General features: G+C 38.5%; 2 protein-coding genes across 2 annotated transcripts; one reads left to right on the top strand and one right to left on the bottom strand.

Annotated features, from left to right (window-relative positions):
- Nucleotides 1-539: 539 nt before the first annotated feature.
- Nucleotides 540-2,147, top strand: LOC137025101 (ladderlectin-like). Its single transcript, XM_067393134.1, has 5 exons — nt 540-606; nt 853-938; nt 1,414-1,539; nt 1,822-1,930; nt 2,080-2,147. Exons 1-5 carry the CDS (start codon nt 546-548, stop codon nt 2,145-2,147), a joined length of 450 nt encoding a protein of 149 aa, XP_067249235.1. The 5' UTR covers nt 540-545.
- Nucleotides 2,148-10,359: 8,212 nt separating this feature from the next.
- LOC137025100 (tripartite motif-containing protein 29-like) lies at nt 10,360-13,135 on the bottom strand. The gene is made up of 5 exons (XM_067393133.1): nt 13,124-13,135; nt 12,777-12,872; nt 12,457-12,690; nt 10,790-10,943; nt 10,360-10,639 (listed from the first exon to the last, which is right to left on the bottom strand). Exons 1-5 carry the CDS (start codon nt 13,133-13,135, stop codon nt 10,503-10,505), a joined length of 633 nt encoding a protein of 210 aa, XP_067249234.1. The 3' UTR covers nt 10,360-10,502.
- Between the last annotated feature and the right edge of the window lie 1,067 nt (nt 13,136-14,202).

Raw genomic sequence — 14,202 nt, 5'->3', positions numbered from 1 at the left:
GACACTTTTTCCATTAATATGTTTATGAACAACTGAAAAAAGCACAAATGTCAGGGCATGTCAAAAGTTCTCCAGGCCCCAAATCAGCCTCAGACTCCAGAGGGTTAAAAATACACATTAGGAATTTAACAGGCACTGTTGAGGGAAACTGTCCCTCATGTCTAACTTAAAAATAAATATTTAGCTAACCTAACATTTATTCTACAGGCTCATTTTACACCGTTCTCCAATATTAGGATTTTATTTCCTGTGTACATAAATTCTACATATCAAACAATCACGTCATCCTCGTGACAATAAGCCCCCACACACTGGACGTCAAGTAAAGTATAAAAGCTGAGCTGTTTCTGGAACTTCACCAAATCTTCCTCTGAGATTCTACAGGCAACAACCAAACCAAGGTGAGTTTTGGGAATAAAACCTACTGAATAACATTTCTAAATTATCTTTGTTCTTTGTCTTTAAAATACATTGAGAATCCACATATGAGTGCAGACATTTAACTTTTCCTGCTTATTCATTTTTAGGTTCATTTCAGGTTCATCATGGCAGTGCTGAGAAGTCTAATGCTTCTTTTCGTCATCTTCTCCATGGGGAATGCAGAAGGTAACAAAAACATTTAATTGTAAAAACCCTTTCTATTCCATTTTAAAAGCATTTTGGAAATGTGCAATATTCCATTTACTAATATTTACATGATTAATGAGGGATTTACAGTGTCAAAGTACACTTAATTTAAATCACACAAACATAAAATAAACTACATAAAATAATAATGAAAAAATAAAAACATGCTTTGCTGTGAATATTACGAATGCCCTAACATTTATGTACTGGATGCCGTTGATTTAGTCATAAAATGCCCCAAAGGATGGTCAAGTTTTGGACTCCGGTGCTTCAGGTACCTCTCTCCGTCAGTTAACTGGATCACAGCAGAGGTAATGTGTTAAGTTACAACAATATTTGGTCACACTTTATATTAGGTGTCTTTCACTACATCTAGATAAATCAATATGGTACAATGTACCATTGAAGTTGTATTGCAAATCACTTGCACTATTGTAAACAAATCACATGCTGCTATTGAGGTGAATACAGGTAAGGTTAGGGACAGGTGTAAAGTGTAAGGAAAGGTCAACAGTGTAATCATTGTTCTAATTACAGATGTAATTACATGCAGGTACAATTTTTTTTTTTAATATAAGTACAATGTTAAAACGTGCATCTAAATAAGTGCACTGAATCAAATTAAAGTAAACCTTTCTTTTCTGCAAATAAATTATACAGAAAACTGTTACTGTGCAAATGATCGATCAGACTTTGAAAATGAGTAAAATGTTGTTTAAAAAGTCACTTATGCTTAATGCTAAAAAGATTTGACTTTGTATTGACAATAAAAATCTTTCTCTTTAGAGAAACTGCCAAGGTCTTGGTGCGAATCTCGCATCTGTGCGTAATAAACCGGAAAATGATTTTCTGCTGGGTCTGTTGCCGCCTTCTTCCACACGTGCTTGGATTGGTGCTCATGATGCTGTACAAGTAAGTTAAATTGTGTGTACTTAAGAGACCTATTTATTTGTAGACTGGAATTTCAGTTTCACTTGTTTTTTTGATGGTCCCTTCAACACATTCTGTTGACTATAAGTAATGTTGTGTCTACATGTCTACTACTGTTAGTCTAGAATTAGTAGACTGGAATTTCTGCTCTAAACCATAAATGTAAATGTTCTAATAAAGATGGATTAAAGCTGAAATGAATTAGCTCTGTACTGAAGTCTGAGTACAGTAATGCACTCTTATAATCATGCCTTTGCTCTTTAGGAAGGACAGTGGTTGTGGACTGATGGAACTGTGAATGACTTTACCAACTGGTGCTCTGGAGAACCTAACAATCTGGATACTAAGAACTGTCTGGAGATCAACTTTACCTGTAAGAATTCAGTCCAGTTTTTGAATACTTCACATTATAATTTACATTACTATAATTTCATATCATACAGTAACATTTAATGGCTCATTTGGATTTCACAAAGAGCCTATAATGTTCAGAATAACTTACTTTATTTTTCCACCCTACAGCTAAGCGTTGCTGGAACGATGAGACCTGTGCAGACCAAATGGGCTATATTTGTGTTGCAGATGCTTGAGATCATATGCAGGCATGCTGCTCCACAGTTACATTGATTTTACACTGTGATCTTTACAAAAAACATGATATTATAAAATTAAACTTCATGTGAATCTTTTCTAAGCTTTAATCTCTTCTGAAACACTCCTCTAATCAATAAAAGCATTAATAAAGCAAATCATTTGTGTTGTGGAGTTAAATCAAATAAATGTATAAAAAAATAAGAATACTGTGTCACAAAATATCCCATTACTATTTTGGTGTGAAAAACCGAATCATGAACAATTTCTGTACCTGTTTGTCCGATCAGGTCAATAGTGATTCATTCACTGTTATGGCATTGCTAGTTCTGAATCTAAACAGCTGATAGAAACCAAACAGGACATGATTGCTAAAATATTATAGGAAAAAATTATTCTCATGCCAGAATAGGGCAATGTCCAACATAAGAGAAGGTTCTCTTTCATCATCTCAGCTGAGTCGGGAACCACATACTTCCCTACTATATAGCAGGCAAAAAGCAGTAGGCGAACAGTCCTCTATTCCAATAACAAGTCCATCGTGAATGTGTTCGTCTTTCTGTGCTCTGAATTCGCAATGCTTGGACAGCACATACAATTGTAAGACTGGTGCCGGACTGTCTGGACCAAGAGAGGACTTCTCTCTGAGAAAATTAACATTTGAACTCTCCCTTGCAAAATTAGCATCCTCATCCAAGACACAATCACACTCGATCACACCTCAGCATTGCCTTAATCTACATTACCTTTCCATCAACCTCTCTTCCCCCATCTCTTTTCTCTACATGCAGAGATGATCTGAAATTCATCTAAAATCTATGGTTTAATGTGAACAGTTATCATACAACACTATACATGTTTGGCATCATTTGAAATGTCTCAGTGTGACCAAAGATGTTAAGCATGTTGTGAACTAGAAGAAGAATGAGGACATGAATGAAAGCATCTAGAAAAGGAGTTAAAGGGGGATATATGAGAGGCTACGATGGTATACAAATTAAAGCTGGAAAAGGCTTTTAAAAGTAATAATACAAAACCGTTATGGCACATGATGAAGGGCAAGTCTCGGTTGTCAAAGACACAAATAGCATTAGTGGTAGATAATGAGATCATCAAAACATAAAAACCTCCAGGAAATGATAGGCTGGCTTATTCAAACTGCTACCCAGGCTCAATGCACGGGGCAAAAAAAGTGAACTCATATATGGAATGAAGTGACCCAGACACAGTGCTTGAAACGAGGCAGGTTTTATTCAATCTCTTTCATGGGTCTACATGGTCTGATGACTTTCAGAGCCAGCTTCCTCGAGGTAGAACTGCTGGGCAGTATGGAAATCTTGGCACATGGAATGACTGAGGTGCTCTGTCTGGTCGCTCTGTAGTCAGGCGTGGGCCTGCAGGGAAACAGAAAAACAGTGTTTGAGCATGCCAGGTACACTGTGGGCTACACATCAATATTATTATGGGGAGTACTCACGTGTGTCACCTTAGGTGTCCAAAGTTCACGTTCCCGCCAAAGCCCAATGCGCGCCTGATGGCTCTGAACTGGCTCAGCAAGTTGTTATAGGGTCCAGCCAAAGAAAGAAGCGTCACCGAGATGACACTGCTCCCATCCCATGTTCAGGCTGTCCTCTGCACCTCCTGGGTGGTCATGTTGTTCAGAACACCCTGTCGATGACCACTGATGATGGCAAGGTAGCCCGTGATTGTGCCCTGAGCCATGAGCACTCCACGGTACTCTGTGGATCCCTGCAGACGCACAAGCAGTGTGGGCACCTTCCTCTCAAGCTGTTGTTTGTACCACCAAAAGATTGTGAGTTTTTGTATTTTGTATTTTATTTGTATTATTTTTAAACCTTATTACAGACTGTAGCAAGGTTAGGAGATCAGGGAAGGAGGAGGTGGGAACCACCGACCATTTCAACACACTTTAATAAAAATAGAAAATAAACGAACACAAAAAGAATAGTAAAATGTCGGCAGTCCCTCATGGACAACTGCTCCACACACAAACAACATAATAAGGCCTGGCCCTCTCTCGTCCTTCTCTGTCGTCGCTCCTCCTTTTATGAAAAGTGCTGTCTGTCGTGCCATTCACAAAGTTTATCTGGCACTCAAGCAGTTTTTAGGGGGGTTTTGTGGTAGCCTATTTCCAAGCCACTTAAGACCACAGGTTGTGAAGCAGAATTTTTTGTCATTGCAGGTACATTATAATTGTTAATGAAGATCATGCAACCATGATCATGCCAAAAAGTAGGACTTACAGTATTTCTTCATCAGGCTTCCCTAACGTGATTGGTGCCATAGACTGCACACACGTCCCCATCAAGGCCCCACCAGGCCCCAATGAAGGGGATTTTGTGAACCGAAAGGGATTTCACAGTGTAAATGTACAGGTAAATTACTATTACGATTCTTATTCCACACTACTAATATATCAAATAATACAAAAAGTAATGTAATCAAAAAGTATGCAGTTGACTGATTAAAAATATCTTAGATGGTGTGTGACTCCATGTCCTACATCACAAATGTGGAAGCAAAATGGCCTGGTTCTGTGCATGACTCCAGGATTTTCAGAGAGTCACATTTATGCACATTATTTGAACGTGGTAAGGAAATATTTAATATCAAGCTCACTGTATTACATACATTTATTCTGAGCCTAACAAAACTGCATTTTTCCAGGTGCTTACGACGGGATCCTGCTTGGTGACAGGGGCTATACCTGCAGGCAGTATTTCATGACGCCATTCCCTGACCCAAACCCCGGACCACAAACCCGTTTCAATGCAGCTCTAGCCAGGACAAGGGCACGCATTGAAATGACCTTTGGGCAACTAAAGGAAAGATTTCAGTGTCTGCGGGTTGCACCTGACAGGGCCTGTGACATTATTGTTGCATGTGCCATACTCCACAATATTGCCACCATCAGAAAGGAGAGGACCCCTGTGGTGGAGGTGCAGCCTGATGATGACCTCCAGCCAGTGCACTTGGACCAACCTAGTGGCAGAGCTGCACGGGACAGAATTGTGGAACACCGTTTTTGATTTGATTTTCTCTTTACACACAAAAACCTTCATTAAATGAATAGAAGACAAGACAACATGCTTAGTTCCTTGAGTTTTATTTCAATTATTCTTTGTCAAGAAAAGCCAATGATGGTCATCTTTTGCCTGCAATAAGATATATTGTTATCCAAGGTCAGCAATAGTACTCTGTGTGAAATAGTGTATTTAGCACTTACTCTGAAGTTCCTTTTGAAGCAACTCAATCTCTAGTGCCAGTTTTTTCTTCTTTAAGGTGTCAAGTTCTATTTCTCCCCTTCATTTTTCTGTTTTTTCAGGTCAAAATACTAAATTTTCTGTTGTAGATTCCGTTTATATACGGATATCACCCTGTGCCATGTTTGGATAAAAAGAATAAAAAAACTAAAATAAAATAAAAAAGAACTGTCAACACAAGCCTCATGCAACAAAAATAAAAAGTACAAGTAGGTTACTACACTGCCCACCTCTGTATCACTTTGTGCAGTAGGCCTTTCCTCCTGCCACTCATATTGCAGTCAGAAATAATATGTACACAAGTTACTATAAATTAAGTAAAGTTATTTATGCACTTACAAGTACTTCCTCCAAAGGACAGTCATCTGAGAGGGTTTCTTCACTGTCCTGTGCAATGGAAACAAATGGGCATTACAAAGTGTTGCACTTTCTTCCCTTTTGATGTAAAGTTAGAAAAAGTCCACTTACTGCACATATTTCAGCCATATATCAGCATATATCAGCTTTGTTGGGAACAGGTAAAAGTGTTGGTGTATTATGTAAAACTGCACAAAAGAGGAAACACAATGGCATTACAATGAACTACACTATATGAACAAATGTGATCAGTAACTCATGGCAAAATATTCTTACATTAAGTTCAGCAGTTTTCAACTTCACAAGTCAAAGCAATTCATCACTACTCAATATTTAACAGTTGAAATGACAGTACCAGCCATTTGGATTATAGGCACTCTTAATTTAATGCAGCAACAAAGTATTTACAGTGTAGCAAGATACATTTAAAACTCTTTCCAGTAAGAAGGTGTTGCTGCTACTGGTTCCTGGCTGTTGGTCTGAGGAAGAGCTGCCCCCAGGGATGCCCTCCACAATGGGTCGGTTCACATTTAACCCCAGGGCCAGCTCTACTGCTGGGGTATAATGTGGTATAATGTGAGGGAGCAGGACCACCACCTGTTTTTTTCTGCTCCGCCTTTTTCTTGGTTCTGTTATAAACAGACAAACACATCATTTAAAATGTCTTTGCTAAAAGAGACTAATCAGTAGAAGTAGAAAAGATTACCAGTTTGAAGAATATTCTTGTACTTCACTTTTACTTGTTCCCATGTTCTAGTGGGTCCTGAGGTGGCTCTGACATTAAGCAATTATGAAATTATTAAAATACAAGAATATACACTGTAATAAGTGATATAACCATAACATGGAACACTTACGCATTTAATTTGTCTGCTACTTTTTGCCAGCCCTCTCTCCTGGCTTTTGCACACTTTGAGGTGTTCCCTGGCGTTTTAATTAAGGTTTCATATTCTGCATAACCTTCAATAACTCTTGCTCTGCTGCAGAGAAAAACTGTGCGCGCTCTTTGGCCATGGTGAGCAGCCAATAGCAGCGTTGCTGATCAATGTTTCTACTATCGATACATATCCCCTTTTAAACCAGCGCATGAACGTGCAATTAAATCACGATACATTGGGCCAGCTAACCAATCTGAGCATATTGCGTATTTTGGAGGGAGTGGCTTCTTAGAAGCAGGAAGTCAAACGAGCTGTTCATATGAAAATGGAAACAGAGGTGTAGAATAAAGATAAAATATATGAAAAATACAGCGTCTTCAAAAAAAAAACAAAAAAAAACAAAGCATTAAGACATGTTAAAGTGTGCCCCAAAAACACAATCAAGCCTAGATAAAAACCACTGAACCACCCCTTTAAAAAAAGTACCTTTCGATTGAAAACTGGAAGTCACCACTTTGACATTTGTTTAAAAATCATACTAGCAGGCAACTTTAGCTGATCTGCTTCTTTATTCTCTTTCTTTAACAATGTGAAAAGGAATGTGTCAGTGAAACACTATTGAAATTGTTAATAGAAAATTAAGAGTTTAATTAAAGTCAACAGTTTAATTAAATGAAACATTACTCACCATAATGATGACCATTATTAAACCAATAAAACATCTAGAGCTAAACTTCTTAATTCTTAAGAAGAACTTCTGTAGACATATGAAAGAAATAAAGTCAAACTGGTTAGTAATGAGTGAAGATGATAATGCTGATTTTGGAGTCATCTGCTGAGATCTTGAGAGATTTAATGTCTTCTTTTATCTTCAGTTGATTAAGGCTGTGTGTTTGTAGTCAGTTGTAGTTGTGTTACTGCTCGCCTCTTCTTTTTTCACCAACAACTAGGGATGCACTGATACCGATACTAGTATCGGTATTGGGCTCGATACCAAGCTCATGTGCTTGTACTTGTACTCGTACTTGTAAAAATACCCCCGATACCAAAGACCGATACCTCACGTGACGTAACTGACAGAATTGTCCGTGCACAGAGACACCTGAGGCAGCCTCAGAGGTGTGGAAATACTTCAAAATTAATGATGACAACACACACATTGCGAACTGCATGCTTTCAATCACAATTCGTTATTGATTAGCGGGATAGGCAGAATCACGCTGAATGACACAGACCAGAAGCGCTCTCTCTGGCACGCACTCTCGCGATCCCAGTTCTCTCTGACAGCGCGCGATCAGTTCTCCTCGCGCCTGAATGGTCAAATGCACACATAGTTGTCAAAATGTCCATCGTGTGGAGTAGCTCATGTAAATACAGTCGGTTATTGCTTAAGTGGACATAAACATTTGGGTATCCATGGATTCGGTCTTAAAGGGACCTTAGCCTATTTGTCATTAATGTTAATAAAACAACAAAATATGTTAAATAAATGTATACATGGTAAATAAACCTACTGTATCTGAAAAAACAAGTTTATTTTATTTGTATCTCTATAGTATTTGTTGTATTGTTTGTAATTTGTTTGTAAATTTCTTTTTAAATAACAACAATTATATATATTGGTAATTATACCCTTTGAAGGTTATTGGACACTGTGAAATTTTTGTTCTTTAGGTTTGTGACAAGCACATAAAAAATTATTACTTTTTTCATTAGAGTAATACTAAAGAAGCTGTCCTACATTCTGTTAAGTCTTCATGTAGACAAGAAGCACAAAACTATGGAAAACTAAGGAAACTTTAATAACTAATAGGAACAAGCAGGATAACATGCATGAACATGCTCAGCATTCTTTCTCATTCTTCTCACTTACTTCCTATGTACATATCTAACTCAAGAAGCTTGAGTGCCATCTAGTGGCGCATTAATGTGACATCACATATTCCCCTCTTAGTTAAATTAATTCTTTCTTTAGCAGACAATTGGCATGAAATAGAGATTATAAAGAACATAAAATCTGCAATGTATCAACAATTTCACATGTATATGAATTATACACTAAGCAACACATTAAATGAATGCAAAAGAGCATTTAAAATAAGCAATATGAACAAAACTTCTATTCAATATTTGAATTTTCATGTGAGAGTGTGTAATGTATGTTGCAAAAGTCCATGTCAGTTTCTGTCCCTAATGGACATAGTCCTTTAGCCAACCTGGCTCACGTCTTTGACGTCTCTCCCATGGACAAGCATCAGAAGACACTGAATTTCCAGACAATGGAACATGAGAGGGAATCAAGTTTTCAGCATTGATGGTCAGTCCATTATCCATCGCTTTAGGCGGCACGGGTGCAAGACACGAGGCATGCCACTTCTTTCTATCATCCAAGAGATAGGTGTAAGGGCCAACTTTTTTCCTAACCTGAATTTTGGATGGGCTTTTGGTACATGTACTGACTTTTTAATGTGTACTTTATCCCCTTTTTGGAAAGAAAAATGGCGCACTTGATGCTTATGGTCAAAGCGAGATTTCATGACATCCTGACGTGATAAAACACGCTTCTGCAGCTGTTAAGGCTCATGACCAGAAGGTGAGGGTTTCAGGACATTGAGGCAGGTATGCATTTTCCTTCCATGAAGTAATTCGAAGAGGGAAACCCCTGTCACAGCATGAGGTGTAGCGTGAAGGATCTGCAGGAAGTCAGTCACTGTTGTTTTCCATGGTGCTGATTGTAGGATTGCTGATTGAATTGTACTTTTAAGAACTCTGTGGAAGCGTTCAATAGCTCCATTTGCAGCAGGATGATACACTGATGTGCGAATGTGCTTAATGTCTCTCTCTTTCAGGAAAACGGCGAACTCTGGGGAAGTGAACTGAAGTCCATTATCACTGACCAGAGTGGTAGACAGAGGTAAGAAATGCAGTCACCTGTTTTGCTGCAACAAACGCAGTAAAAGCTACCTCAGGTCATTGACTATGATAGTGAGTGTCAGAGCATATCAACAGTCCCAGACAGCAGTCTCGAAAGGGCCCACAATGTCTATTGCCAGTTTTTCCCAAGGCGCAGAAAGTAAAGGAACAGGCTGGAGTGGAACAGCAGAGGCTTTCGCAGTTTTATCCAGAGAAAGGCATAACTGACAGGCAGTAATTTTCTCTGCCACAAGTGTGTCCATTTTGGGCCACCAATACATTTCATGCAGGTGTTGCTTTATTCTCACACTCCCCTGATGGCCTTCATGTGCAATGCAGACCAATGGCTCATGCAGTTCCCCAGCTACCACTAATCGAGACCCTCTAAACACAAAATCAGCTTGCACACTGAACTCATGTCTGAGTTTGTAGTGCAGGCGAAGAACAGGATCCAGAGCAGAAGAAGATGGAGGCCATGACATCAAAACACCGCGAGAACGATCCAAAAGCACAAGGAGTCGTATGCTCTACAAACACACCCGTGGACCTGCAGCACTCTGATGTCACCCGGTCCACGCTCCGAATCGGTCCGTGCTGCTCCGATGCATCTTGAACAAGCCTTCCATCAACAATCGCGAATGTTTCACTAATGTTAATGCTCATGGCTTTGCAAACCTACATCGTCATCCTACCACGGCTCGCTGTAATTTGTATATAGACAGAGATTACGATCGAGCTGCTATTAGCTCGATTAGCTGCTATTTCAAAAATGACGGTCACAAGATTCTTGTTGATCACAGTAACCCCGTCCCCAACCCCTGACGCAAGTGGTTCTTACTTCTAGCCCAGCAATGTTTTGGTGCTACTTTCCTGGTTCGGAGCTGGTGCTTTGTGTGTCAAAAGACAAATAACTGATTTGAAACTAGGCTCTGGCTCCGAACCAGCACTCAAACTGCCTTGGTGGAAAAGAGGTATCAGTGAGTTTTTCTGCTTGTTTTCTTAGTGACCTACATTGTAGGAAGTCGTTCCTGGTCCTGGGAACAATGTTGGTGAAAGTGACTGTGGAAATCATGACATGAAGAGCGTGATTATCATGTCAAGAGAAAATGATCCTGCATCCGTTCCTAAGACATTTCTAATATGATCTTCTACATGATATGAGATGATGGAGGATCATTTCTGAGAGCAGGTGAATCTCCAGGACTTTACCTCTGATCTTCTTGAGCTCCTCTCTGCAGAAATCCTCCAGTTTGTCTCTCAGCTGATGGACAGATTCTCTCACGTCATCAAAAGAGGAGAGAAAACTAAAGGGATTGTCATTTACGTCTGTAGATTCAGGAGGAGTTGAGAGAGACTGGAAACTCTACAGAAAACAGAAATCAAAGCTCATCACCTCCACACTTCAGCCAATAACCTGCACTACTGTCAGATTTGAGCAGCTCTTGTTGATCTTTAGTGACTCTCCTCAATCCAGCACTTTCACAGCATCTGCTTCATTCTTCTCATATTCATTATATTAGAATAACAAATTAGACTGTATGTGAACTTTCTAATAAATCATTTTGTTTGGATGATAAATCATTTGCTAAGAACATAAATGTTGAGTAGATTTGATCAGGAAAAGCATTTCAAAAGCTAACAGTAGATCAAGAATTATTAATAACTTTTGAGCAGTTAGTGGTCATTTTATGCATGGCTTGCTTTCGATGGCTCTGCATGAGCTTTCAGCGCCATCTAGTGGCTATATTCAGCATATCCTTAAAATCTCAAAATGATCATTTGATAAGCGCCAAGCTTGTGATCTGTGATCCACAAGTCGCTTTAAACGTGCATTTGATAATGCAACATGCGCCAACTGTCTTCCAGGATTTGTAATTTTATCATGCCAGCATGCATCCATACAGCAATACAGAAACAGCCAACCTGGTACTTTACATGCTGTCATCAAAATGTTTTTTTTTTTTTTTAATCTTTAAAAGTAAAACGGCTTTGATATATAATATTATAATATTTAATATATAATATAAAATAGTATAGTGAGAGAAAGTGGTCAAATAAAATGTCTATTTATTCACTATAATTCATCAAATTCAAATAAGGTATTTTAGTCCAGTGAATCTTATCACAAATGTAATAATTTATTCTACACAATCAAAAAAGAAAGAAATGTATATTTCTTTTATGATAAAGAGTGGGACAGTGACTCTCAAAATGTGAATTACACCTGTGGTGGGAGATGATGCAAAGGTTCTAGTTAATATATCTCTGAAATCAAAGTAGTTTATTAATTTAATCAAAATCAAAACTGAATATTGGACTTTACGATCCTGTCCTGCATCAGGACATCTTTTAAACTGTCTAGACTACAAGCTGCTGGAACTGAACAGTTTTGACTGTGCAAAGGTCTGCATTATGTTCTACAATTTGTACTTCACAAAAGACGTAATGTTGTTTCGCTGGAAAGTTAAGTGCATTATTGTTGTTGCTCATGTTTTGCTGTCAGATTATCATACAGTATGTATCAATGAATAACACGGTTTTGACTGTTCATGCACACACCATGACAAGCATAAAATATCTGCTAATTACGTTGCTTATTTTGATCACTTATATTGGCCACTTTTTGCATTTAATTTGGCTTATTTGTATCGTTGACACTGAAAATGATGCATGTGTTTTACCGAGGATATCTGTAAATTTCTTGATTGCCGTTTTGATATAGTGTCTGCCTGGATATTTTAGTCATATTTGCTAATTCTCTTTAATTGCCCTGATTTGATCAGTTTTTCTGAAGTATTTATGTAATTTTAGAAATGTTTCTCTGTGAGTCTCTTGCTCAAGTCCACTATGATCCTGTTCTTCTAGATCTCTGTTACCTGCAGGAAATGGATGTGATCCTGTGTGTGTGAAAGCTGCTCCAGTTCAGCGTCTCTCCTCCTCAGATCATTGATCTCCTGCTCCAGTCGCTCCAGTCGTCCTTCAGCTCGACTCACTGCAGTCTTTTCCTGATCTCTGATCCGCTGTGTGACCTCAGAGCGGCTTCTCTCAATGGAGCGGATGAGCTCAGTGAAGATCCTCTCACTGTCCTCCACTGCTGTCTGTGCAGAGCGCTGTTAGGACACACATCACAATCACACAGTGGCTTCAGTGAGTCCTGACTGAGACTTCTCAAACTTCTCTTCTTCTCCAGACTCACCTTATGAGACTCCACAGCCTCTCTCAGCTGCTGAAGATCTTTCTCTCTCTGCTGGATCCTCTGCTGGAACAATTTCTGCGTCTCCTTCAGCTGGTGCTAAAGGACAAACCAATGACAGGAGAAACATCACATAAATCATCATGCTGCTAAAGGACAAAACAGTTACACAAAATCATCATGAGAACATCTGATATGAATAGTGGTCGTCTGATATAGTATATCGCCAATGCTGATATATTGGCTGTAGCCCTATAGGTCATTTTTAAGCACCTTATTATGACCTATATTTACATTTTAAAGTCATGCGCCCTCTAGCTGGCGTAAAAATAATGACAGTGTCGTGTTACGTCTGTCGTCATGACTGTCATTACCAATCAAAATGTGTGTTCATTTAAATGCAGTGTGTGGAGTTTTTACACCATTTCTCCTATTTCCATTTAGCAAAACTCATTTTTTATTAAGGACTACACCCAGCCCACAGACGCAGATAAAAGGGAACAATGCATTAAAATGAAAGTGTCCTGTTGTCGATAGGGGCGCAACTATAGCAAACGCTCCTATGGGTCGTATTTCAGGGAAGTGACAAACGATCTATATGGTCGTATTGGTTGGAGAACATGTTTCAGTAAGCACAGTGAAGGCTTCCGTGTTTACGTCCGAATGCCGGCTCAGTATTGGTCAAAGCTGATCACATGAGCAGCACAATGAATGCGTGTGATGCTGATGCAGGAGCCGGCCAATAATGAGTCAGCGTTGTGACGTAGAACCTGTAAGCGCTGGACGTAAACAACTTATGAGAATATGACACAAAAGAGAAGATATTGTTGAATAAATGTTATTTTTGCACACAAAAAGTAATCTTGAAGTGAATGTGGACAGGAGAGTTCAGCTTCACTGAAGACGCGATCGTCAAACTTTAAACCCTTAATTTCAAACTATGCTGCGCTATTTTCAGTTGCCCACTACGTCATATTCATGTCATTTTTACTTAGTGCTTAATGTGAAATTAGTGTTACTTTGTCTTTATTTGAAAAAATATGATTCCCAGTCTGCACAAACTTACCAGATATCTGAGTGCCCTGTTGGTTACAGTCTTTCTTTATTTGTGAAAAATACTGTAATATGATAAGTTGTTATCTAAAGAAAGCCTGTTTAATTTAGAGATTTATTTAATTAATTTTCAACTTATTTTTTTCTAATATATTAAATATTAATTAAAAGAAATATAAAGTATACAGGTGCTGGTCATATAATTAGAATATCATCAAAAAGTTGATTTATTTCACTAATTCCATTCAAAAAGTGAAACTTGTATATTATATTCATTCATTACACACAGACTGATATATTTCAAATGTTTATTTCTTTCAATTTTGATTTCAATATTGTGAAAAGCTTCAATATTGAAGACACCTGGTGCCACACT

Source organism: Chanodichthys erythropterus, chromosome 8, assembly GCF_024489055.1.
Source record: "Chanodichthys erythropterus isolate Z2021 chromosome 8, ASM2448905v1, whole genome shotgun sequence".
NCBI classification, from domain to species: domain Eukaryota; kingdom Metazoa; phylum Chordata; class Actinopteri; order Cypriniformes; family Xenocyprididae; genus Chanodichthys; species Chanodichthys erythropterus.
Note: the sequence above shows the minus strand (reverse complement) of the source record. Positions and strands in the feature narration are given on the sequence as shown.

Excerpts from the sequence above, each read along its gene's own strand:
- LOC137025100 (XM_067393133.1), bottom strand. Across the intron at positions 12,691-12,776 it reads AGGCTGTGGAGTCTCATAAG|CGCTCTGCACAGACAGCAGT; the intron begins GTGAGTCTGGAG and ends GTGTCCTAACAG. Across the intron at positions 10,640-10,789 it reads GGAGCTCAAGAAGATCAGAG|TCACTTTCACCAACATTGTT; the intron begins GTAAAGTCCTGG and ends TGATTTCCACAG.
- LOC137025101 (XM_067393134.1), top strand. The coding sequence starts at position 546 with ATGGCAGTGCTGAGAAGTCTAATGCTTCTTTTCGTCATCTTCTCCATG. Across the intron at positions 939-1,413 it reads TTAACTGGATCACAGCAGAG|AGAAACTGCCAAGGTCTTGG; the intron begins GTAATGTGTTAA and ends CTTTCTCTTTAG. Across the intron at positions 1,931-2,079 it reads TCTGGAGATCAACTTTACCT|CTAAGCGTTGCTGGAACGAT; the intron begins GTAAGAATTCAG and ends TCCACCCTACAG.